At 43.1% G+C, this 27002-nt stretch overlaps 1 protein-coding gene across 1 annotated transcript in view; it reads left to right on the top strand.

The window, feature by feature from the left end:
- Positions 1-27002, top strand: part of Kiaa0319l (KIAA0319 like) — a 106746-nt gene that overhangs the window by 10621 nt on the left and 69123 nt on the right. The window contains exon 3 of the mRNA XM_042055227.1: positions 23472-23998. Coding sequence (XP_041911161.1) covers positions 23472-23998 — 527 coding nt within the window. The remainder of the gene's footprint in view (positions 1-23471; positions 23999-27002) is intronic.

Here is a 27002-nt window from a genome sequence, read left to right as displayed (position 1 = left end):
CTGAATTTCCTCTCTCACTTCTTTAGTGATCCACTGGTCATCTAAGAGTCTGCTGTTCATATAATTAAATATTTATATAATACATGTAGTTTTCTTGTTAATTATTTCAAGTTTTATTCCACTGTGTTGTGTTACAATGGAAATTATTTCTTAAGATTTGCTTTATGGAACCAGGTGGTGGTGGCACACGCCTTTAATCCCAGCATTCAGGAGGCAAGCAGGTCTCTGAGTTCAAGGCCAACCTGTTCTACAGAGTGAGTCCCAAAGCAACATGGAGAAACCCTGTCTCAAAACACACACACACACACACACACACACAAAAGATTTGCTGTTTTAGAGAAAGTTCTCTTGGTTGGCTGAGAAGAACTTTTACTTTGCTCTTGGATGGAACATTCTGTAAATGTCTCTTAGATCCTCTTGATCTATTGTGCAGATTAACTCAAGTTTCTTTTGTTTTGTTTTATATTTTACATTGAGCTATTTATAAAAAAAGTACTTGAACGCATTTATTCTTTATGGGGGAAGTCACAAATGGATTTTGAATAAGAAAAATGACAGTTTGTTTTGTTGACAGGTTATCATGTATCCCAGACTGGTCTCTAACTCACTATGTAGCTGAGGATGACCCTGAACTCAGATCCTCTTCACCCCATCTCTTGAGTGCCGGGATTGCAAAGTGTCACAATGCCTGGTTTATGCATGGTTGGGGATCTAAGCCAGGGCCTTGTGCTAGGCAAGCACTCTGCCAACTGCACTGTAACTCAAGTCTTGAACTTCCTTTTCTTTTCCGTTTTAGACAGGGTTTCTCTGTGTGTAGTACTTGCTGTCCTGGAACTCATCATGTAGACCAGGCTGACCTCAACTCACAGAGATCCGCTTGCCTCTGCCTCCCGAGTGCTGGGGTTAAAGGTGTGCGCCACCACCGTCAGGGTTCTTGAAGTTTCTTTACTGATTTTTAGTCAGTGTGATCTATTTTTGTTTGCTTGTTACGTTTCTTTATGTATCTCTGTGTGTGTTTGTGTGTGGACATGAACACCCCTGTTTATGTAGATGTTAGAGGGTTTACTTTACTACATGGGTCCCAGGAGTCAAACTGAGGTCGTCAGGCTTGGTGGCAAGCTCCTTTATCCATTGAGCCATGTTGCTGGCTCTTGATGTCCTCCTCCTTAGGAGAGTGAGATATTAAAGCCACTTACAGTTACTGTGCCAAGACCTATCCTTTCATGTCCATTAGTGCTTTGTGTTCTAATTGGGAACCCCAACATTTTTTGTATGTATATTTATTTTTTGTGTTTTATGTTTTTTTTTTCTTAATATGTAGTGACATTAGAAAAATCTTTTTGATTTATTTATTTTTACTTTCTGTGCATTGGTATTTTGTGAGGGTGTCAGATCCCCTGGAGGTAGAGTTACTGGCAGTTGTAAGCTGCCATGTGGGTGCTGAGAAGTGAACCCAGGTCCTCTGGAAGAACCACTGCCAGTGCTCTTAACCACTGAGCCATCTCTCCAGCCCCGAAAAATCTTTTCTAGTTGGTGGTGTATGACTTTAATCCCAGCACTCAGCAGAGACAGATGGATCTCCATGAGTTTGAGGCCAGGGCTACATAGTGAGACACCATCTCACAAAACAAAACAAAAAAACCCAAAATCTTTTCTGATTTTGGTTTAAAGTCTGTTTTGTCAGATATAAAACAGCTAACTTGGTTTTGGCTTTTATTTGCTTGATAAATTGACTTCCATCCTTTCATGCTCAGTCTGTAAGTATTTTTGCCAGGGACATGTGTTTCTTAGAGACACTGGTAGTTGGATTTTTTTTTTAAATCCAGTAGGCTCTCATGCACTTCTAATTGCAAGGTTAAGACTGTGTACATTTATGGTTACTATTGAGGGGCGTCTGCTAATCGTGATGGATTTGTCAGCTGTTTCCTTGGCTACACAGATGTGTTAGTTGTTTGTTTCTATGAGCAAACACTAGACAAGATGTACTCTGAAGAAGGAAGGTTCATTTCAGCTCACAGTTCAAGGAAACATTATCCATCATGGTGGCTGGGAATGAGCGGACAGAATGTGTAGGCAGCTAGGAAGCTGCGAGTAACGGCACTCATTCAGTCTGGTACCCCATGGGACACTACTGCCCACATTAACCTCATCTAGATAATTTCTCACCAGTTTGTCCAGAGCCTTGTCTCCAAGGTGGATCTGGATCCTGTCAAGTTAATGTTGAGAATGAACAATGGCAATAAGTTGTTGTTTGTGTTTGTTTATGTTTTTCTCTCTCTCTCATTTGTATTAGGTGCTTGCTAGTTTACGGTATTGGACATGATGGATTCTTATTTCTCCTTTTCTTGTGAAATTCTTTTTTTTAAAGATTTTTTAAAAATTGATTTATTTGCCAGGTGGTGGTGGCACACGCCTTTATTCCCAGCACTTGGGAGGCAGAGGCAGGCGGGTCTCTGTGAGTTCGAGTCCAGATTGGCCTACAAAGCAAGTTCCAGGATGGCTAGGGCTGTTACACAGAGAAACCGCGTCTCAAAACTGCCCTCCTGCAAATCTGTGCAGCTTGGCATCTTTGTCTATTTTCTTGAGATCCTGACTTCTCTTGCCTTAAAAGTACACCGTTTTCTTTGTTCTCCTACTTGCTAGTCTGCACTTTTCAATTACTTTCCTTTTCAACCCCTCCTCAGCTTTTCTCTGAAATTTTTTGTTATTGAGGGTTTTGTTTCAAAGCTCCCCCCACTCTTTCACGCACTTTAGCAATCTCGCTCCTTCCTTCAGCTGATAGCTCTGTGATTACCACTCCCAGATCTGTCACTGCTGCTGAGTACCAAACTGCCTAGCCACCTGGATGTCACACATCTCCAACTGGATGTCTCATAACTACCATTAGCTTAATATGTCAAAACGGAAGCCAGATCTTTTCTTCTCTTTCTTCTCCTTTATTCCCTATAAACATAAAAAGAGCATCTCCACCCATATTCTGAGGTAGAACTCTGAGTCATTCTCTCTTTCTTCCCTCCTCCATATCAGAAGATCATCATTCATATCATGCTTTTATGCTCCATTCTGCTGCATGTGTCATTATCATTCTGCCTTATGTTTTCTGAATCACATAAACAAGCTTCTCTCAGACTCCGAGACTTCTGGTCTGAAGTCCTTTGTGCAGTGCTCTGTGTACCCTGCATTCTGTGCTGTAGTGCTAGGCTTTGTGAAGAGAACCCAGGCACAGGTCTTGCCCGGAAAGCAAGTCTTTTTGTGTTGCCGCTAGCAGATGATGTAATATAAATGCTTAACACTAGCTGGACTGAGTTCTAGCATAGCCCTGCCTCTCTACTACCCTAGGCACTGCTTGACCCCTAATGATTCTGTTTGCTTCTCAATCCTGCATTGTTCTCCATCTAATAAGCACCAGGTGATCTTACTTTACATTGTCTGCAGTCCAGTTCTTAACCTCAGACTGGTTCTCACTGGTCTGCTGCCCCACCCCATCTTTTTACAACAACTTCCTCAATTTTTAGCCAAATGCAGAACTTTGCTTTGTAGTATCAGGGAGACTCCCCTGTCCTGCTTAGGTTCCAGCTTTTTGTGCTACAGTGGGGAAACCATCTTTTAACAGAAAACTGGGTGTTCGTGGGGGTCATTTCAAGTTTTTCTTTTCTTAGGGCTGCAGCCTTATTGCTGATTGTTGCAAATATTCTGTATGGTAGATGGCAGTTATGGTGGGGTGATGAGTTCTCCATCCTGATTAGGAACAGGAGTCTACTATGATGATTTAACTGTGTATCTGTTCCATCAAACTGTCTTGCTTAGAGTTATCTATCCAGCATGTAGTGTAGAGTAGGTAACAAGTTCTGATGTTAAAGTAACCATAGCACCCCTCTGGACATTTGTGTTGTGTTATCTTTTCTGCTCTGTTTTTTTAAGCAGCCTATTATGTGGGCTCTTCATGTCCAAGGAAGAAAATGTAGCTATCTTTTCTCTGTCTAGTCCATTTCACAAATGGCAGGGATTTTTCTTTCTGGTTCATGAAGTTAGAAATGAATCCTAATGTGTGGGGTGGGCCAGTCTTGAAGACTTCTTGCTCCACCATGCTCTACTGGCCTACTTCTCCCAGGACATCCTGCATTTGCCTCACTGAGTAAATTTAATGTTGTATGGAAAAACAGAAGAAATGTTGTGGCCACACATCCCCACCATGTTCTCCAGCCACTGTTATCATTTGTACTATAAAGGTGATATTTTGATCTCCATGTATCTTGTATTTTAATCAGTCCAAGACTCTGCATGGAGAGATTAACAACCTCAGAACCCACAAAGACCACAGATGGGACACAGAGATGGCTCCAGGCTCAGCAAGGGTCTCTTCCTTTCTAGTTGCCATTCTGTTCTTTTGTGCTGTGTTCATGAGCCCAGATATGTGTCCCTAATGCCAGGAGTGTTCCTGGTACCTGGCACAAGAGCCAAAGCAGCTGTTGGTCGTGAGCCCACTGTCTTTCTTATTTCTCTTTTGTTATACTTTGTGATCTGTAGCCCTCTTATGCCAGTAAGAGCAAGACATACCTTTTTATTTCTTTTTAAATAATGTGATATATTTTGAACATGCATGGGTCTTATTTTCAGGGAAAAGCATTTTTGGGAGCCCCTTTGGGTACCTCCATTTATCTTCTATGTGCTGGGTGCCCAATTTAAGGTGGATGACTAATGGAATATCTCTTCCAGCAATGAGCCTTCAGCAGGAACTTTCTCCTGCCAAACTGTCTTATATTCTTAACTACATTGCAGTACAAGAAGGTAATGAATTATTAATCCTCATCCGTCTCCTTAGACTGCAGGGTAATGACTTGAGTGCATGGCGGTCTGGGAAAAGGAGAGTTTTCTGGCTGTTGGCACAGACCATGAAGCCTTTTGATTCTAGAGTTCAGCTAACTGGCATGAGCAAGTCTAAGGGATCTTGTTATATTACACTAAGTTGATGCGAGTTTGTGAGATTGGTCAGAGTTCCCACAGTTAGCCTCTCTCCCGATGGCATGAAATTGTTTTCTGTGGCTTAAACATTCTGAAGCGAGATATAGTCATCTTCAGTTCCTCATCTTGGGAAAAAGTATTTTTGGTGGGTTTTCTTTGCCCTTTAGAAACTCTATGCAAACATAACAAACTTATTTAATAACCTGTGCAGTAAAGTGAAGAGAGATGAGGAAATGGAGTGATTGGCAGTAAACCGTGCATGATTTAAAAGCATTTGTTTTGTTTTGTTTTGTTTTTTGGGACAGTGTTTTTCTGTGTAACAGCCCACCCTAGCTGTCCTGGAACTAGGTCTTGTAGACAAGGCTGACCTCAAACTCACAGAGATCCACCTCCCAAGTGCTGGGACTAAAGGTGTGCACCACCACCACCGGCCCAATGTAAAAACAATTTTAAATTGATTCTTCTTGGAGGTTTTTTAGGAGAAGAAATAATAAGGTAGCAGTGAGGTCTTAAAAAAAAAAAAGAACAATTATAGGTCAAAGAATAGCCTTTGGCTTGTTTTGTAGGTTTTATAAAAATCTCAGTGTTTGGGTTAGCTGCTAGTTTAAAGCATTGTGTCAGAAGTTGCCAGGAATATACTTAGGAGTGATGTGACCAGTGCCCAGACACCTGTTTCCAGCTAAGCAGTGTCAAGAAGTTTGAGTTAAAATTTATGGCTCTTGATTTATTTTTGTTTATTTATTTAATATGCATGTGTGTATTGGGCCCAGGGTCATACTTATGACAAGCATAGTTCTACCACTCTGCCACTGAGCTACAGCCCTAGACCCTAGGACCTACTTGTTTCATGTGGTGTGTGTGAGAGAGAGAGGAGGAGGATCTCATAGCTCAGGTGAGCCTTGAACTTGAGTATTGGGATTATAGGTGTGCACCACTATTCCTATGGGTCTCCTTTTTAAGCTGTCTTTCTGATCCTCCACCCAGAGGTTTCCATGATAAGAGTCAGCCCATGTGGTTGAGCTCCCAGAGCTACTGTTGACTGCAGACAGTACTGGATATGTTTCAGAGAGAAGATGTAAGGATTGGTCTTGCTGGGCATGGTGGCCCATACTTTTAGCCAGCACTCGGGAGGCAGAGGCTGGTGGAGCTTTGTGAGCTCAAAGCCAGCCTGTTCTACATAGCAAGTTCCAGGTTGGCTATAGCTACATAGTGAGACCCTGTCTCAAAAAACAATTGGTCTTGACCACCTGCCGGTTCATAAGGTAGCAAGAGGTAGACCTCAGTCAACAGCATGGGCTTGAGCCTGACTACATCCTGGGCTTCCTATGGACTGGTATTGCTAAGCTCCATCAGGTTCTTCATCTGTAAAGTGGGGATGAAAGTACCTCTTGGAGAGTTATTGTAGGGATTACATGAAATACTTATGCAAAGGGCTCACCCTATTTTTAAATTCTGTCAATAAATGTTAGCAGTATTTATTTTCATATGAAATTCAATTTGGTGAAAGTCTTGTTTAATTTCAGAGTGACCCAGCAGCAGCAAGTTTGAGTTCTGTGCTGGCTTACGTCTCTGTCCATTGGGATCTGAGTCTCCATTTCTAAGTATAATGCAGGCAGTGGCCTTTCTGCATTGTCAGAGAAAGTAGGCTCCCGTCCATTTCTACACAGGCTTAGCCCCGAATGAAGTCTAGGAGTGAATGAACTCTAGCAGATACTCTTCATGGTTGTTGTATGTCTCTGAGGAGCACCACAGGTCGCCTGTTTACTCTTCTTCCTCCTCTCAAGGAGCACTGTGTCCTGCTGCCACCACCACTGTGGCCTCCACCCTGCTTCACTCCCTCAACGTGCTTCACAGAATCTTGTGCCCGACCATGTTGGCTCTGTCTTTTGGTCAGGATAGTGGTTCTTATTTTCTGAGAGTATTACTATGCTGCTCAAGCTGGCCTTGGACTTGCCACCATCTTCCCTCCGCCTACCTCAGCCCTGGGATTACAGATGTGTACCTCCACACCTGGCTCGGGATATTTTTTTTGACTGGAGTTGATTTAGAATTAGTTTTAGATTTTGTGTTGCAAGCAGATAGCAGAGTTAGTCCCTCCCTCTATTAAAAGGGTAATTTTTGTGTGCCAGCTAGTGTAAGCATTAGAAATGGAGTAATGAGCTGGATTGGTTTCTGCCCTCATTGAGCTTCTTTCTACTGATATCTTTCACATCCCTGGGGAATGAGAATTCTCTTTCCAAGGAATACTTGGAGTTTGGGTGTGGAGAGATGGCTACATTTCCAAGAGGACCTGGGTTTGGTTTCCAGCCCCCACACAGTGGCTTTGTAGCTCCAGATCCAACACCCTTCTCTTGGCTTCCGTGGGTATTGCATGCATATGGTGTACAGGCATACATGCAGACAAAACACCCATACACATTAAAAAAAATAGGAGTTTGAGGTTTCCTTATGGTCTTGAGGCAATATAATGACAATGACAGCACTGTATACCTTGTAGAATTCTAGAAATGTAGGGAACTAGTCTGTTACCATCATTATTATTATTAAGATAGGATCTGACTTACAGGCCACATTAGAACTTGCCATGGAGACCAGGCTGACCTCTAACTCACAGAGATCTACCTGCCTCTGCATCCCCAGTGTTGGGATTAAAGGTGTGGGCTGACATGCCTGACCTGAAACTAAGCAATTTGATGCCTCAAGTTAGTTTTAGTAAAGTAAAACTCTGTTAAGAATTATGTTAATAGTGCCAGGTGCTGGTGCACGCCTTTAATCCCAGCACTTGGGAGGCAGAGGCAGGTGGATCTCAGTGAGTTCAAAGCAAGTTTCAGTACAGCCAGGACTGTTACACAGAAAAACCCTGTCTCGGGAAAAAAAAAAAAAAAGGATTATATGGATAGAGGCTTGACATGGTAACATTTGCATGTAATTCCCTTGGAAGGCTGAGGGGATAATGGGAAGTTGGGGCTGGTATGGAGTTTTAACAGATCCTGAACCATGTTGTGTGTCTGAAAAAGCAAACAGGTTGGAGATATATCTCAGTGGTGGAGCACTTGCTTTAGCATACAGGAGGCCCTGGGTTCAATTTGTTTCATACCTCCAGTCAGAATTATGCAGGCATGTCTCCAATTCTCTTTCGACCCAACTTTCTCTTACCTTGAATAACCTACATCCCCTAATCAGCAGTGAGAATATTTATCTGGAGAGATAGGACAAAAACTATACATATAGTCTTTGCTTCATTTTTAGATATAACCAGTCAATACTGGAAAATCTTACCAGCATCAGGATGTTCTTGTCACTTTGGTTTCAAGTTTGTTACTCCAGCATCCTGAATTGGCCTGTCAGTCACAAAGGGAAGCTAGACAATGCTATAAGATGAGAAGGGATTACCCTTGAGTGGGGAGTTAAACATCACTGACATTGTCTAAAGAGTATGAAGCAGAGGAATCCTGGCCAAGGCCGGTTTGACGCTTTGGAGACTGTCTCTAAAGATGGTGCTCAGAGTATCTTGCCCCAGTTCACCTTTGAAAACTCACTCAGCAGACAGGGGTTTTTAGGAATGCTCTTCCAAATGGCTTGTCATTATGCTTTGATTCTAATCCAACAACACATTTGAGTTTGAGATTCTCTCACTTGTAGGTAATGAAGGGAATGACTTGACCATTCACAGGCTTGGTGAAGAGGAGTGGTGTTTACATTGATTTAGTTTTACTTTGGTAAGTCTTCATTTCTAATTCAGGTTTTACAGTTTTAAGAGAACTGCCATCTACCTGTTAAAAGTGCCCCCCCCCCACCCACCAAACCTGCATTGTTTATTGACCGAAAGCAACCTGGGTCAGCTGGAGATTATGGAAATGCGCCTGCCGGTGTGAATGAGTCTCAGTTAGAATAAAGGAAGCTGCCTTGTAGATAGGCAATCTGTACTCTGCCAGGTTAGTCTGCATGGCAGCAGCCATGCTTGCCTCTCCCTGTGTGTTCCCTCTACCAACTTCCACTGCTGGCTTTCAGAATTGCCCTCCACTGTGCTCCCCAGGGTGTGCTCAGAGCTTATGCTGACATTTCTCACAAGGTACTTTTAAAATAACAAGGTGGATTTTAATGTCATTCCTTCTGTGAAAGGTTAAAGGGTGGGAAGCTTGGCCTTTCAGCACAGAAAACCAGACCTGGAACAGGTTTCTTTACCCAGGATGGCTAAGGCAGAAGCAAAAGTTCTCTTGTCTCTCCCTGGAGTCTTTCTCTGACAAGGGCTCTCTTCTTTCCTTCCCCAAGCTGTTTTGATTGAGCTGTTTCGCCTCCACCCTTCTGTGCGTATGTGGGAAGTACTTGGGAGCATGGGTGCCTCCATCAGTGGGGAAGAAATGGTGGAGAGTGAGAGCCCATGTGCCACAGACTCCGGAGGTTTTCATGTGTTTCTGTGGGGGCCGGGGAGAGGTTGCAGACACATGACACATTTTGGTGCCCTGCCTAGACTTAATCTTGAAATTATTTTTTTTTTGACTCAACACAGCAATGATGCCATGTGTTTAAAGAGAGTTCATATTAGATAATTAGTGGTCAGGAGCCTTGACCAGTTTATCCAGATTTTTATTTTTGTCAGTAGAATGCATAAATTATGAAATTTGAAAGTGGAGGTATAGGATAAAGAACAATGCATTAAAATATATGTCATAAAGTGAAGTCAATGGCCAGGTGGTGGTGGCACACGCCTTTAATCCCAGCACTCAGGAGACAGAGATAGGGGATATCTGAGAGTTCGAGACCAACCTGGTCTACAGAGTGAGTTCTAGGACAGGCTCCAAAGCAACACAGAGAAACCCTGTCTCAAAAAACCAAAAAGAAAATTGAAAGCAGCTTGTCTATACCAGATAAAGAGACATAAATGTCAACACTGCATCAAGTTACACTTTTCTAATATTTGTAATACTTTGCTCTTATGAGTGTTTGATATACTTAGAAGCTTGAAATACCCTAATTTTCTTAAGTACTGAGGATTGAATTCAGGGTCTCTAGCATACAAGGCAAGACTCTATCACAGACATGTGATCCTGTGTCCCTGTCAGCTACATTTTTATTAAGTTCTCTACGGTATTTATTATTTTCAATTTTATTTTTTGGTGTGGGGTGTGTGTATATGTGTATGTGGGTGCATATGCATGTGTGCTTATGCAGGTAGAGGCCAGAGGTTGATGCCTGGTGTCTTTTTTAAAATGTCTCTAAGTATTTATTTATTTGTTTGTTTGTTTGTTTGTTTGTTTGTAGATAGGGTCATCACTATGTAGTCCTGACTGGCCTGAAAAATCACTAAGTGGAGCAGGCTGGCCTCAAACTCACAGAGATCTGCTGCTTCTGCCTCCTGTGTGCTGGGACTAAAGGCACATGCTACTACCATGCCTGGCCTTACCTATGTTTTTTGAGATAGAGCCTCTCACTGAACTGGAGCATCAGTTGATTAGACTATAGACTGGCAAGTGAGCTTCAGGGATCTGCCTGACTCCCCACCAGCACCCCTTCTAGAACTGGGGTTACAGGTCCCGGCCTTCTAATATGGGCTCTGCGGCTGTGAGCTCAGGTCTTCATGCTTTTACAGTAGGCATCTTACCAACTGAGCCATCTCTCCAGACCTTCCCTAAGACATGCCATTCAAATAATTAGTGAGAACTAATAACTAGTGTTATTACATACTATAGACACTTTTTAGGTCAACGGACACTATACCAGGCTAAAATAAAACCCAGTTCCTGCCATTAGAGTTCACAGTATGGAAGCAGAGGAGAAGTAGAAAAGACAGATGCATGAAAATTCCAGGATGTGCTGTGGGAGCACAAAGAATAGGGCAGAGAGGAGCCAAGCCCTTCTATAGCAGGTGGCTGGTGAGGCAAGGGCTATTTTGATTCCTTTGAACCTCCCTCTCCTGGATCCATCTGAAGTGGTTTCAGTCTGGCCGGCTCTTTTCAGTTTATCTCAGAGGGAGGGTGGGAGGGAGGGCAACTGCAGCTCTGTAGCGTCTAGAGAGTCAGAGCCCTGAGAAAATTATTTTTGTGCAGATACAGATTGGTTTTGATTTAATTTAAATAAACTGGCTCTCAGAAGTTCTAAGAATACTGACTACTCCACGGCTCGGCTTTCGTTTACACACAGATGAGACGGCATCTGCAGCTCTGCACTTCATCTGCTATAAGCAAAAAGTGCTTTGAGATATTTAAGTTTGGGAGCTCAGTTGTATTGAGTCCTCATATGTCCCAGTTCAGCCTACTGCAGATGTTTTATTTTTTTAAATTTTTTATGACACTTACATAATGCTGCAAAAAGAGAGGCTTTCAATGGATAAACTGACAAACTTTTTCTCTATTTGCCATACCTGCTGAAATAACACTTTTTAGCTAGCTATAGTTTTCCTTGTTTCCTTTCATGCTTATTGCTAATTTATTTAATCTGTATGTTTTTGCTGTAAGCTTCTAAATGACCTTTTCTTTAGAAATAAGAAAACAAACCAGGGGTGGGGGAAAAAATCTTCTCCAAAACAAAGCAGGGCTCTGATTCAAGGTTCTTTGTGTGGGTTTCAGAGGAGGTTGGTGTGATTGTAGTTGAATGCAAATAATTTATCAGCTCATAGTAGCTGCAGTCAGAGACAGCAATCAACTGCAACATCTTAACAATGTCATTGTCAGGGGAACTCACGGAAATTGCTAGATCCTAGGCATTATCTAGATGCTTTTGGTTTTTTGCATTTTTTTCCTTCATAGAGCCTACCCTCTTTTATACAAACCAAAGCTTATCTGTTATCATTTGATACGTGTGCTTTTTGAAGTACAAAGACAGCATTACATGGAGAGGTGTGGGCTTCCTTCACGCTGTGGCCTGGAGGCGTGCTCTCCTCGCTGACAGCATTCTCTTGAGAGTCTTTTAGTCATAAAGTGGTGGGAGAAGAAGCAAAGCAGGATTTTGAGTACATCATATGCAGCAATGTAACCCCCAGTTACAGTTTTTTTTTAAGTACATGTTTTAATCTGCTTTTAAGTAGTATAAAGCTCTTGATGACTGGATTGTTTCTGAGCAGGTGACTTTATGGTAAGAGCACTATTTTCAGCCATACCAGTGATTCTATTAACACTTGGTTGTGAGAAATGTCTCTGGGCTAAACTCTTGACAGATGGGCCTTTTGAAACATAATGACAACTATATCCAATTAATGCAAACTTTTCATTTATTAGTAGCAGCTGAATTAAAACTGAGATAGAATGGTTCCCATGTTTTCGCTTAGGTGACCAGAACTTGGGGTTGTTTTAAAATCTTCTTTGTCTGTGTCACTCAGACAAAGGACTGGGTAGTGGACCAGGTGTCAACAGTGGTGGATGACTCTCTGCCTAGGTGAACTAGGAAGCTATTCTCCACTGTTGATTTTGTTCAGAAGTTTCCATGGTGAAATCCTCTCGCATCTTGAAGTGGTGTGGAGAGGTTTGAAGCAGATGGCTCAAGGAACTGAAACTTGGCTGGTCCTTTCACAGACACAGAATTGCTCTGTGATGTGAAAGGACTTTCCAGCCTAGGGCTTTGACAAGGAAGCCCATTTCCTATCTGGTTCATTGCTCAGTGATCTCTTTAGCCACTTAGCATGTCTTCAGGTTTGCGCTACACAACTCATCGTGCTTCTGTGTCCCTGAGTTTCCTTTCCCCTCCTTCCTTCTCTTTCTCTGAGACAGAGTCTTGCTCAGCTCCTCCTGTCTCAGCTTCCTGAGTGCTGAGCTTGTGGGCTGGGCAGCATCACCACACCTAACTTCAAAAATTATTTCCAAGGATATTAATCAGCATTAAAACCTGACTCAAACCCAAGTGATCCATACTGGAGGTGACATCTTTTGTTCAGTTTTACCTCTTAAAATAACAAATTTATTTATTTAAAGTTTAGTAGCTGAACTTTAAAAGCTAAGGAGATTCTATGAATGTCTACTGTCAAGAGTGTGTCAAGCCTGTGAATCCAAAGCTACAAGGTACAAGCTCAGCACTTAGAGAAGGAAGACTTCATGAAATGGATAAAGAGAGGCCCTCCAGGAAAGAAATGTAGGTGTTACAGACAGCATGAGCTATCAAGAGGGTGCTGGGAATTAAACCTGGGTCTCCTGGAAGAGCAACCAATGCTCTTTTTTTGTTGTTGTTGTTTTCTTTTCAAGTCAGGGTTGCCCTGTGTAGCCCTGGCTGTCCTGGAACTCACTTCTGTAGACAAGACTGGCCTGGAACTCAGAAATTCACCTGCCTCAGCCTCCCAAGTGTTAAGATTAGAGGAGTGCGCCACCACCACCTGGCTGCAGCCTGTGCTTGTAACCACTGAGCCAGCTCTCCAACTGTGGAAACCTCTTTTCATTGTACAGATCATCAAAAGTTAATGTAAATAGCAGCAAAGACATATGTGTCGCGCATCTGTGTCCTAGGGAGTTTCTCATAACGGCCTATGGGAACATGGAAACACTGCAGTCAAGGAAAGGAATCAAAGCCTAGTAACACTTGTTTAGCGGAGAGTTTAGTTTCAGCAAGTTACCTACACCATAACATTTAACAAACTGTGCTCTTAACAATCTAGGCACACAGCGAAGGCAGCACATAGTAATTATTTTCTTTTCAAAGGACTACTTTGTGAGGCAGCCGCTACCTTCAGTCTGACGTGTGCAGTTGAGGAAATAAAAGTGTTGGCCCTTTTGAGAAAGAGGAGAGGGGGCCATGGTTATTACTCTGGCCTTTTCCAAACTTCATAATACCTAATTGCACCCTATGAAGGATTTGTTACCCCCTGCCTGGCCTTCTGAGTGTGCTCTACAGAAGAAAACTGGTGTGGGGAGGAATGTGGCACCATTTTTTTTGTATTTGTTTATCAGTAGGTGTGCAGGTGACAGATATCCTGACAGCAAAAGGAAGGTGGGCGTGCCCCTACGTTGGTTTTTGAGCAGTTCTATTAGTGTGCCTGTGTTTCCCAGTTTTCTGTGGTGGCCATCTTGGCTGAGATGCAGCATACCTTTGGTGATGACTGCTGGAAGGGATATGGTGTAGAGCCACAGTTCACAGGCTCAGCACCAAATTTAAGGCTTCTGCCTTACTCCTTAATAATAATTCATTAATAGGTCCAGGGAAAAACATTCGATGAATTCTATACATTGTTACAGAATCATGAGACTTCATAAAAATAATTTTAGCTCTAATAATTTTTTTTGTTGTTGTTGTTTTGTTTTTTGAGACAGGGTTTCTCTGTGTAACAGCTCTGGCTATTCTGGAACTAGCTCTTGTAGACCAGGCTGGCCTTGAACTCACAGAGATCCATCAGCCTCTACCTCCCAAGTGCTGGGATTAAAGGTGTGCACCACCACTGCCCAGCTAGCTCTGATAAATTTAAACATTCACCGAAATATGCAGATTTTACCTATAAAATGCCCTCATTGTGCTGTTTTCTGCAGAAAAAAACCCACCCTACAGAAGAATTTAGCAGTTGCTCTGGGTTTTTTCTTTTTGAAGCAACTCCAGTCCCTACTCATATTTCCACCACCATAGCCCTTCCCTTTGGATGCAGTGTGATGGATCTGGTTCAATTCCCCGGGTGCTTTCTCAGTGTGGCTTTTGAGGTAGTGCGGTTGCCAATCAGTGGAGTCTCTAAGTTTGCTCCTGAAATCAGACGTGTTACCTGCCTGAGTTTTAAGAATGCCAGAGGCAATTGCAGTGCTTCTAAATATTTCTAGAATTGTTCACAGCTTACTGAAAGTATTTAGTGAATTTCCTCCTGGCAATAATTCATTTATTCTTCAGTCTCCACTCTGCTGCTTGGAATTATGAAACCCGGTCTAGATTTTGTGCCAGATTTATTAGAATTCTGCCTTTTGAGGAGTAATGAGAATAAGCATTGCTAGTTTCATGTCCTCTTGCTTTGGGGATCATCCAGGTAACACACATGGGAGTTCTGTCGTCTTTGCTTTGCCATTATAGACAGTGATCAGCTTTGCCTATTGCTCTTACCTTAGCTGAACTTTCTACATGTTTCTACCTACAGTGAGCTCCAGCCGTTCGCAAAGAGTTTTCAGTCTCGGGTTCTACCAACTGTAAGCCCTTTTTTGTAAGCATTTAATATTGCTTTTGCCTAAGCCCTGGGAGCAGAGCCAGCCTATGGAAGCGTGGGCAGGAAGAGGAACTGATCTAAAATTGGAGTTTATTTTCACCTCACCTTTTATCCACATTACTTCTGGAATCCAATATTGACTCCCCCAGTGCCCTTGCCCCTCTTCTCACAGACTCTTTTCTAAGAGCAACAGCAATGAATCTTGGAGAAGTTAAGTTGTCCTTCAAAGGTTAAGCTTTTAGTAACTGGTGTTCAGAGCTGAAGTTAGAACTAGTGTCTATTTGAGATGGTTAATTATCTTTTCATCATGCAGAGGAGAACTTACTCTCATCTAATGAATGGCTGGAGACGAACTGTTTCCTTGTGTTTCTAATTATTGAATACCCAATAGAACAACCCATGTGATGACTTATTTCTGTGGTCAACTCTATTGGGTTAATAAGCACTTAGCATGTTAATGATGAGGCACACATTTGAGTGTATCTGTGAAGGTATTTCCAGAGGGCTTGAAGACCTACTCTGAACGTGGATGGCATTGCCCATGGGCTCCAGCCCCATACTGCATAAAAAAGGGAAAAAGGAGAAAGCCTGCCGAGTACCGCCGTTCCCTTCTGGTTGCTGGTCAGCACCACAGACCATGCCTCTCCATGGTGGACTGCACTCTGCCCAACTGGAGACATATACAAACCTTTCCTTCCTTGGGTTCCTTTTTCTCAGGTATTTGGTCACAACAATGAGAAAAGTAACTAAGCAACATTAAGTAGCATTTAATAATGATAAAATACTGTTTTGTTTGTGTAAGTGTTTTATGTAATTAATGGCTAAACTTTATTTTCTTTTTAAAGATAGGATCTTGCTCTGTAACTCAGACTGGCTTGGAGCTCACAGTGATCCCCTGCCTTAGCCTCCCAACTGGTGGGCTTAAAATGTGTACTGCTCCTTAGCCAGGTGGTGGTGGCGCACACCTTGAATCCCAGCACTCAGAGGTAGAGGCAGGTGGATCTCTGAATTTGAGGCTCGCCTGGTCTACAGAATGAGTTCCAGGACAGCTAGGGCTACACAGAGAAACCCTGTCTTGGAAAAAAGAAGAAGAAGAAAAAAAAAAACAGAAATATGCACTAACAAATTCAGCAGGCTCAATTTTTATGATAGAAAACTGATGATTTCTGCATCTATAAAACATTGAAAAAGAATAATACATTAAGAGCAATTAAGGAAACAAAAAGCAAACAAACAAAAAGACAATAGAGGGGAAAAATCAGTGAAAATAAAAATGTGGTTTGAGAAATCAATAAATCTAATAAACTAAAACCAATAAATCTAATAAACTAAAACCAATGACAGGGAAAAGAGCACTGCTGCAGAGGAGGACTGCAGAGGAGGACTGCAGAGGAGGAGGACTGCAGAGGAGGAGGACTGCAGAGGAGGACTGCAGAGGAGGACTGCAGAGGAGGACTGCAGAGGAGGGAGGACTGCAGAGGAGGAGGACTGCAGAGGGGGACTGCAGAGGAGGACTGCAGAGGAGGACTGGAGAGGAAGGAGGACTGCAGAGGAGGACTGCAGAGGAGGACTGGAGAGGAGGGAGGACTGCAGAGGAGAACTGCAGAGGAGGACTGCAGAGGAGGACTGCAGAGGAGGACTGCAGAGGAGGACTGGAGAGGAGGACTGGAGAGGAGGGAGGACTGCAGAGGAAGACTGCAGAGGGGGACTGCAGAGGAGGACTGCAGAGGAGGACTGCAGAGGAGGACTGCAGAGGAGGACTGCAGAGGAGGACTGCAGAGGAGGGAGGACTGCAGAGGAGGACTGCAGAGGAGGACTGGAGAGGAGGGAGGACTGCAGAGGAGGACTGCAGAGGAGGAGGACTGCAGAGGGGGACTGCAGAGGAGGACTGCAGAGGGGGACTGCAGAGGAGGACTGCAGAGGAGGACTGCAGAGGAGGACTGCAGAGGAGGACTGCAGAGGAGGACTGCAGAGGAGGACTGCAGAGGAGGACTGGAGAGGGCGCAGAGCACTCGTTCTGCTGCCGGAGTCTGAGTCAGGTGGCTCACAGCTGCCTGTAACTTGATTTCAGAGACCTATGCTCTATATGCTCACACACTCAAAATTAAAAATAATAAAAATAAGCCGGGCGGTGGTGGCGCACGCCTTTAATCCCAGCACTTGGGAGGCAGAGGCAGGCGGATCTCTGTGAGTTCTGGGCCAGTCTGGTCTACAGAGCGAGTTTCAACACAGCCAGCAAAGAATGGACTACCCCAAAGGAGTTTACACATTTACATGGTGATAGAGCTTCTTTCCTATATGTATTATTTGATGTCTAATAAAAGTTGAGGTCTTCCTAACGGGTTTCCCTTAAGTATAACAAGGTACAAGAAATGTTTTAATTTAGAAAAAAATACACCAAAACTTTGAGTGTCACAATATTTTCTCATTCAATAAATAATAGTAATAATAATAATAATATAATAATAATAATAACTCACAAAAATAGAAAACAAAAGAGAGAATAGTGTGCTTTTTTTTTTCTTCTGAGAAGGGTTTCCTGAGACATGGAACTTACACACACATAGGCAGGTACCTAATTACATATAAGTTCTACATATATGGGAACTTTTTGCTATATTAAAAGGATTCCCACTCGGACTGTTAAGATGACTCAGCAAGTAAAGGTGCCTGCTGCCAATCCTGATGACTTGAGCTCCATCTGTAAGACCCACGTTGTGAAAGAAGAGAACTGACTATCAGTTTGTCTTCTGACCAACACTTACACTCTGTGAGTGGACACACATCCACACACTGACACACAACTGAGAAAACAAACCTTGCCTCAAAACTTCCGCTTCAGTCCTCAAATCAAAAACCACACAAGCTTACTGGGCGATGGTGGTGCACACCTTTAATCTTAGCACTCCGGTAGTAGAGGCAGGTAGATCTCTGAGTTGGAGGCCAGCCTGATCTACAAGTGAGCTCCAAGACAATCAGGGCTGTTCCATAGAGAAACCCTGTCTCAAGAAACCAAAATAAAAACAAACAAACAAACAAATGAAAAAAAAACATACCAGCCTGGCCCAGAGATTTTTTTTTAAGATTTTATTTTTATTTTTAATATTATGTATATATACATATATCTGAAGATGGGATGGTGCCCTTGAGTGCAGTGCCTTGAGTCCCCTGGAACTTGAGTTACAGGCAGTTATCAGCCACCTTGTGGGTGCTGGGAGCCAACTTCTCATCCTCTGTAAGAGCAGCACATGATCTTAACCACTGAGCCATCTCTTTAACTCCAGAGACCTCACCTCCCACCCCAAGGAACCACAAAAGGAAGTTTGGCACATTGTACAGCCACTCAAGAAAAGTGAAGTCAAGTTGTTCACAATGAGAAACAGATAAAAAGAGATGGGAAAACATGCCATAAACCAGAGGGAAGACCTGTTGATGTGGAGCAGGTCCTTCCAAAAGTACAAGCCTGTGAGCCAGAGTCTGTAGTGAGACTCACCACTAGATGGTCTGTGTAGTCCTAACTACCGTGGAGCTCACCCGGTAGACCAGGCTGACCTTGAATTTACAGAGAGCCACCTGCCTCTGCCTCCCAAGTGCTGGGATCAAAGGCATGCGCTACCACTGCCTGGCCCTAGACTTCTTTGTACTGATGAATCACTGAGACGTGGTCACAAGTTAGTGATCATTCTTCATAAGAAGAAATGTCTTCCCAGATTCAAACATTATACCAATATTTCTTATCTAGGAATCCCCATAGAACCCTAGATCCCAGTCCTAACCTGCCAACAGCCTGAGCCTAATTGGTTACTTCATAATTGAGGAAATTTTCTTCTTGGAAATGTTGGATCTGTCTGGCCATCCAGTGATGTGCCAGACTTCCTTTTGTGGTCCCTTGCAAATGTTAGTGTTCTTCTCTTTTGAATATTGGATGTTTTATTTCCGACACAGCTACTAAACTTGAGTCTACTGCTGTTTCATCTGCTGACTGTGGCTACAGTTACTGGCTCACTTCTCTAGCATTGCCTGGTGGGACTTTTACATCTTGCTGGATCCACCTCCTGCCATTGCCATTTAACTGAATCTCTACCATTCTATTTACCAATAAATACTTGGGAATCAAAGCCTGGGGTGAAAACCTGCTACCTTATAGAGATTGAGGAGCAACTAACTGACCTTCCCTCTTCACCACCTCAGAAAGAGAGTGTCTCTTCCATTGCTCTCAACCAAAAGTCCCTCCCTGTTACTTCCTGTACATCTCCCTATCCATTTTCCCGACACCCTCTGACTCGCTATGATTACTTTCTGTCAACTAGTTGCTAACTCCATCTCCTGACCCAAGGTTGATTTTATTGAACTAATACAAATGCAGACTTGGAGTTCACAGTGTTATCATGTATCCTGCAACAATTGAATGCTGCTTACTCTACTTAATCCTAACCATCTTCTCCTGTTGACAGACATAGCATATCCACAGTCTGGTTACTCCCATCACCTCATTCAGATTCTGCTTGTTTTCTTGAATATCACCCATCATAGCGTCCTCCTCTGTTCCTCAGCAGCTCCTTCAGCAGGAGACTGTCTGTTAGCCTCATGTTTCTAAGAGCTAGGCAGAGAAGACAGAGGGTGGTCTCATCCTTTCCCCATTTCTTTATGTGTTGCTCAGACCTGTTCTTCTGAGCATACGGATTGTCTGAGGCTGGTTTGTCTGGCAATGGATGCCAGAGTCTTTACTCGAATACCAGTTATGCTAACTCTGTGCTAGGACAATTCCCTGGACTGAAGGCAACAGACAGGAACATGAACCTGATTACAGAGATAATTGCTGCAAAAGTGATACTCAGCTCTGCCTGTCCTGGAACTCCCTCTGTAGCCCAGGCTGGCCTCAATCTCAGAGATTCATCTGCCTCTGTCTCCCAAGTGCTGGGATTAAAGGTGTGCACCACTATACCAGCTTTTAGCAAAGTTTATAAATCACTAAGCCACAATTTATTGATCATAGCAATGACTGTAGGCACAGCTGTTACCAAGACACATGCTGCAGATGACTGTGGGAAGACGGATAAGGACACAGAATATTTCGGTAGCTTCCTTCATCTTTGTTTCAGAATTGTTATTTATTCATCTTTTCTTAAGGAAGTTCTTTTTTTCTCTGGTTTTCTAAATTGCCTTGTCTGGTATTAGGTGCCAATGTATCTCACATTTTTCAGAGAATAGTGGTAGGCTGGCTTTCATACATAGAACTTGTGACTCAGTAGTCTAGAAGACCACCTTTATCTTTTTATTCTGCAGTTGATTAGTGTCCACATTTAGCCTGTTGGATACTTAGTGAAAATTTCATGGGAGTCATGTTGGTTTTGGCCAATGAACAATTGCTTTAGTTAGTGTGTTTTCAGTTCTGTGTATATGCAGATACATTTATTCATCAGTGCTTTGATTCTATTGCATGTTTCCTATCTGTATTTCAAGTATACACACATGCACACACATACACACATCTATATATATTTACATTATCTTTTTTCCATTTTTATATGTTTGCATGTGTTTCTGCACAAGTATATGTGGAGGTCTGAGATCCTCTATCACTCTTTCAATATATTCATTGTGAGGCAGGTCTCATAATCCAACAGAGCTCATAGTTACAGCTAGCTGGCTTGTTCTGGGAAACTCTTGTCTTTGCCTTTTGAGTCCCACCCACCTGGCATTTACATGAGTTCTAATATGTTTTCTGTATTATAACTTCAGGGACAGGGTTAAACTGGTGAAAGAGAGCATCTATTATGGGTCAACAGGAAGTTTAAAGAGGCATTCCGAGTTGGGCATTGTGCATGACTGCAACTCTAGCACCTCAGAGGTGGAGACAAGAGAATCAGGAGCTCAAGGCTATCCTTGGAAACAGTAAATTTGAAACAGGAAGGTCTGTAATCCAGCTCTTAGGGAGACTGAAAGGATTCAAGTTCAGTGTCTGCCTGGTACACAGTGAGTTCAGAGCCACCCTGAACCCCTTAGTGAGACTGTATCTCTAAGTAGAAGATTAAAAGTGAATGAAGAGGGGCTGGAGAGATGGCTCAACGGTTAAGAGCATTGCCTGCTCTTCCTAAAGGTCCTGAGTTCAATTCCCAGCAACCACATGGTGGCTCACAACCATCTGTAATGTAATCTGGCCTGCAGGCATCTACATAGACAGAATATTGTATACACAATAATAAATACTTTTTTTAAAAAAAAAAGTGGATGAAGAGGGGCTGGAGAGATGGCTCACTGGTTAAGAGCACCTCCTGCTCATCTAAAGGTCCTGAGTTCAATTCCCAGCAATCACATGGTGGCTTACAACCATCTGTAATGAGATCTGGTGCCCTCTTCTGGCCTGCAAGCATAAATGTAGGCAGAATACTGTATACATAATAAATAAACAATTTTTTTTAAAAAAAGGATGAAGAGATGGTCCAGTGGTAGAGGACTTATACACATGTCTGAGGCCCTGTTTAATCTCTAGCCCTGAGGGGTAGGGTGGAGGGAGGACTTTGTGCTGGCTACTTTTATGTAACATGAGGGCCTGCTTGTTGGGGTTTCTGTCCTGCCAGGTTCCCACAGCCAGTAAGCCCCAAAGAAATTACACAGAGGTCTATATTAATGATAAACTGATTGGCCCATTAGCTCAGGCTTCTTATTAGCTCTTATAACTTATATTAACCCATTATTCTTACCTATACTAGCCACGTGGCTTAGTACCTTTTTCAGCGGGGCAGGTCACATCTTGCTTCTTTGGTGTCTAGATAGGACTGGGGAGGAATAGGCTTCCTCCTTCCCAGAATTCTCCTGTTCTCATTGCCTCACCTATACTTCCTGTCTTGTTGTCCCACCTATATTTCCTTCCTGGCTACTGGCCAATCAGTGTTTATTTAAAACATAATTGACAGAATACAGAATTGTCCCGCACCACTTTTATGTCAACTTGACACAAACTAGTCGTCTGAGAGGAGGGAAACCTAATTGAGAAAATGTCTCTCTAAGATTAGCTGCGGAGAGGCAAGCCTGTGGGACATTTTCTTTTCTTTTTCTTTCTTTCTTTTTTTTTTCTTCCCCGAGACAGGGTTTCTCTGTTTAACAGCCTTGGCTGTCCTGGAACTAGCTCTTGGAACAGACCAGGCTGACTCACAGAGATCCCAAGTGCTGGGATTTAAGGTGTGTGCCACCATTGCCAGGCTGTGGAACATTTTCTTAATGAGTGATTGATGTGGGGAAAGCCCAGCCTATTGTAGGTGGAGATACTCCTGGGCTGGTGGCCTGTGTTACTGAGCAAGCCATGGGGAACAAGCCAGTAAGCAGCACCCTTCCATGGCCTCTGCATCAGCTCCTGCCTCCAGGTTCCTGCCCTGCTTGAGTTCCTGCCCTACCTGCTTTTGATGATAAACTGTTACATGGAAGTGTACATGGAAACAAACTTTCCTCTCAAGTTGCTTCTTGTCACAGTATTCCATCACAGCAACAGAAACCCTGACTAAGACAACAACTTTCATTTAGAAAAGATTTCATCAGAGGCAATGATCAAGAAGCTCAATTTCATGCCTGAAATAGTTCAACTGAGAATCTGGGATCATGTTATTATCTAGATTACGTACAGTACAGTAGAACACTATTGCATGTTTTCATTTGTTTATTTGGAATGGTATGGCTTGTCATTAAGATAATCCATCTAGGATATTTCTCCCTTGATTTTGGTAACTTTCATCACTACTTTGGCTGATGACATGATATGCAAAGTCATGTGACTGGCAAATAGCTGATTAGAAAATACCTGTGTGTGTTACCTCATGCGGTCAGGAGTGCTTAGCTTGTGTTGCTGTTCCTTCAGTAGAGAAAATGTTACAGCGTATTCATCCACCTACACTTCTGGTCCCTTAGCCCATTGTCCCTGACACCCCTTGGAGGCAAGTAGAAGGTCAAGTCTGGAGACTCTGTACTTTCATCAGAACAGTCCTCAAAATTTTGCTCTATATTTTGTTTCATACGTTATAACTCTTTGTAAAGGCTTTACATGACAGAAATCCATTGAGAATAGAACCTTCTCCATGGATGTGGAACAACTGTCTTATAAACTAAAATATCCTGAGTCATAAAATGTTTTTTCCTTCTGTTCTATTCTATAGACGATTTTCTTATCTTTTAAAAACCTGTCTTCAGCCAAGCATGGCAGTTCACACCTTTAATCCTAGCACTCAGGAGGCAAGGTGAGTTCAAGGCCAGCCTGGTCTTAGTAATGGGTTCTATCCAGCTAGGGTACTTAGTGAGATTTTGTCTCAATAAAACAACAAACCTGTCTTCAAAACAGCCCCCAAAGCTGGTGTTCCAGCTCATTATGGAGGAGTAATCTCATCTGGTTTTATCCTAAAGTGTTTTCATTCTTTATTTTTAGATGCTAATGAGAGCAGATGCCATCAGGGGAAGACACTCTATGGAGTTGGCTTGAGAACTGGGGGAGAAAATCACCTTTGGCTTCTTAAAGGAAGCCTGTCTTTCCAAGCTTGTTGGGCTGCCTGCTGCCAGGACTCTGCCTGTCATGCTTTTTGGTGGCTGGACGGGATGTGTTTTCAGGCCGACTGCAGCAAGCCCCAAAGCTGCCAGCCTTTTAGGACAGACTCTTTCAATTCCATGGTGATATTTTTTCAAAAATCCCAAGCTGCAAATGGCTTGGGCCTTCTACCTGAAGATGATGAGCCACTTCTTCTGAGGCTAGGCTGGGGCAGGACGTCTTGGAGGAGGCAGAGCCTCGCCAGGTCTCCCTTCACCCTTGCCGTGTCCTCTGGTGACCATCAGAGTTTAACCAGGGCTCGTCAGAAGAGAGGTCGTCTCAGTGAAGCGGCTCCCCCTGGAGCCGAGCAGCATTCTCATTCGAATGGCTCGGAGGAAGCAGGTGCTGTGAGTCCCCGCGCCTCTGTGGAGGTAAGCAGGTTCCCAGGGAGTAGAACTTAAATCTACTCTTTCACTTCCTGCATGAGCAATGGAGCTGATACTGTGGCCAGTGCTCAGAGGCCCAGTGTATGTAGAAAGCTGGGCGGTATTTCTTCATAGTTCCTAAGAATGTTCATTTTATGCAAGTCTGACAGCTGCTTGGTTAAAGCAGAAAAACTGCTCATTATCTATTCTAAGCTGGTTCTTGGCTACAGGTAAGTGCAGCTGTGTGGGTGTGAGTCTCTACCAATGGCTTTGCAGTGTGTTCTGCCAGATAGCAAAACAGCCGATTGATGTAGCTGCAGTCAGTTTTCCTCCTCCATCTCCTGCCTATAAACATATCCCTTATGAGCTGGGTTCTATTCCAGTTTGAATAAACTAAACCTGGTACTGTGGACCAAAATCTGACCTGCTGGGCTGGGATGCAGGAAGTCTATCAGCTTAGAAGTGTCTGGGAGGAATTCTCACCAAGCTTATATGCTAAGGAACATGCTACCAGTATAATTTATTCTGCTGCTTATTATGTTTCTTTGTTGTTGATCTTCCTGCACAAATGATTTAAAAGGAATGACTCATTCTGTGCTCGGTCTGCCTTGATTACTGTGACTTATTTTTGTATTTGTTTTGTCCTAGTTGTCTCTGTCAAGTTGAAACCTGAGTGGGGAGGCCACTACTTGCCAGGCACTGTGTGTACTAATCATTGCACCGTGTCATTTTGTTTAATTTTCATGGCAATATTTCCAAATAGGTATTATTAGCCTTGTTTTACCAGTGAGGAAACTGAGGCCCAAAGAGGTTAAGCAGGTTGCCTCATGCAGCTAATGAGCAGCAGGCCTGGGATTGGAAGCCAGCTTTACTGTTTAGGAAAACCTTTAACTGAAGCATTAGAGATTACTGCTCTTGGTTTAATGTACCCACGGCCATTTATGGAAACCTACCTCAGTGAGAAGTACTTCTCTAAGCACTAGAAGTGTGAAGGTGTGTAAGACATAGTCTGTGTCTTTCTGTAGCGTGTGATTATGGCATTAGCAAAACCTAACCCTATGCATGTTAGGCACATGCTCTACCACTGAGCAGTGGGAAGTCCTTCAGGACTTTAAGCAGGGAATGACAGCAGTTTTCTTCATCCCAGGGAAGGATGTTCTCAGGACCTCAGTAGACCCTTGAAATTAGTACCGGTTCTCTGGACAGACTGCTGCCTAACATCACCTTATTTTTTTTTTCCGAGACAGAATTTCTCTTTGTAGCTTTGGAGCCTGTCCTGGAACTCCCTCTGGAGACCAGGCTGGCCTCAAACTCATAGAGATCCACCTGCCTCTGCCTCCCAAGTGCTGGAATTAAAGGTGTGCACCACCACTGCCTGGCTTTATTGTCATTATTTTTTAAAGACTCTTTTATTTGTGAGAGTTTCTGCTTGCATGTATGTGTGTATATCACATCTGTGCCTGGTTCCTACAGAGGTCAGAGCAGAACATCAGATCTCCTGGAATGGGAGTCCTGGACAATTGTGAGCCACTATGTGGGTGCTGGGAATAAAACCCTGGTCCTTAGCAAGAACAGATACTCTTACTGCTGAGCCATCTCTCTGACTCCTGCCATTTTATTCTTTTTGTTTGTTTGATTGGTTTTTGTTGTTGTTGTTGTTATTTTTTAAGGTAGAGTTTCTTTGTGTAACGCTGGCTGTCCTAGAACTCCCTTTGTGGACCAGGCTGGCCTCAAACTCACAGAGATCCATCTGTGACTCCTGACTACTGAGATTAAAATCATGTACCACCACTGCCTGGCTTGACATTTTATTCCTAATGTAGATTTTGTAATAGCACCCTTAGTTTATCTTTTTTTTCCTTATTAAATTGAGATCTTTCACATTTTCGCGTCGAAGGAAGCACTTGGCTTTTTTTCTTTTTCTTTTTCTTTGTTGCCATATCTGGTTTCTCAGCATCACTATTTTGCTTTTGCACTGCCGCCGCCCGCCGCCGCCACCACCACCAGGCTGTTTAAACTTTGTATCAGTTCTTTGAGGATTTCATCTCATTCGTTTCACTCATGTTCACTCCCCCCCCACATACGTGTTGCCCAAATATTCTTTTTTTTTAAGATAGATTTCTCTCTTCCTTCCTTCCTTCCTTCCTTCCTTCCTTCCTTCCTTCCTTCCTTCCTTCCTTCCTTCCTTTCTTTCTACAGTATCCTGCCTGTAGGACAGAAGAGGGAACCAGATCTCAGTACAGGTGGTTGTGAGTCACCATGTGGTTGCTGGGAATTGAACTCAGGACCTATGGAAGAGCAGTCAGTTTTCTTAACTGCTGAGCCATCTCTCCAGCTCCCAAGTATTCTTGATGTGTGTCCTTCCACTGGGTGACTTCTCAGGAGTTACACTATTAGAGAAAACTGACCTTTTCTCTCCCAGCAGCTATTAATTGCCAGTAGTACTTGGCTGGGGTGAAACTTAGAGCCTAACTCTCCTCTCCGTGCTGTGGGTTCAGAGATGCAGCTGCCCTGCTGTGTCCAGAAGACACGTTTTCCTTATAGCTATCCGCTGCATCTGGATCATAGCCTTCCTTCCCCTCGTCTCTGAGCCTTTGGAGGACAGGGTAATGTATATGTTCCATTTAAGGCTGAGCATTCTTTTTCTTTCCATGATATTTATTGATCTCTACATTTTTCTCTGCTCCCCTCCGTGCCTCTCCCATCCCCCCTTCAACCCTTCCCTAAGGTCCCCATGCTCCCAATTTACTCAGGAGATCTTGGCTTTTTATACTTTCTACTTCCCATGTAGATTATATCTATGTAAGTCTCTCTTAGTGTCTACATTGTTGTCTAAGTTCTCTGGGATTGTGGTTTGTAGGCTGACTTTCTTTGCTTTATGTTTAAGAACACCTATGAGTGAGTACATGTGGTAATTGTCTTCCTGTGTCTGGGTTACCTCACTCAAAATGATGTTTTCTAGTTCTATCAATTTTCCTGCAAAATTCAAGCTGTCGTTATTTTTTTCTGT

Source organism: Arvicola amphibius, chromosome 6 (genome assembly GCF_903992535.2).
Source record: "Arvicola amphibius chromosome 6, mArvAmp1.2, whole genome shotgun sequence".
NCBI classification, from domain to species: Eukaryota; Metazoa; Chordata; class Mammalia; order Rodentia; family Cricetidae; genus Arvicola; species Arvicola amphibius.
Note: the sequence above shows the minus strand (reverse complement) of the source record. Positions and strands in the feature narration are given on the sequence as shown.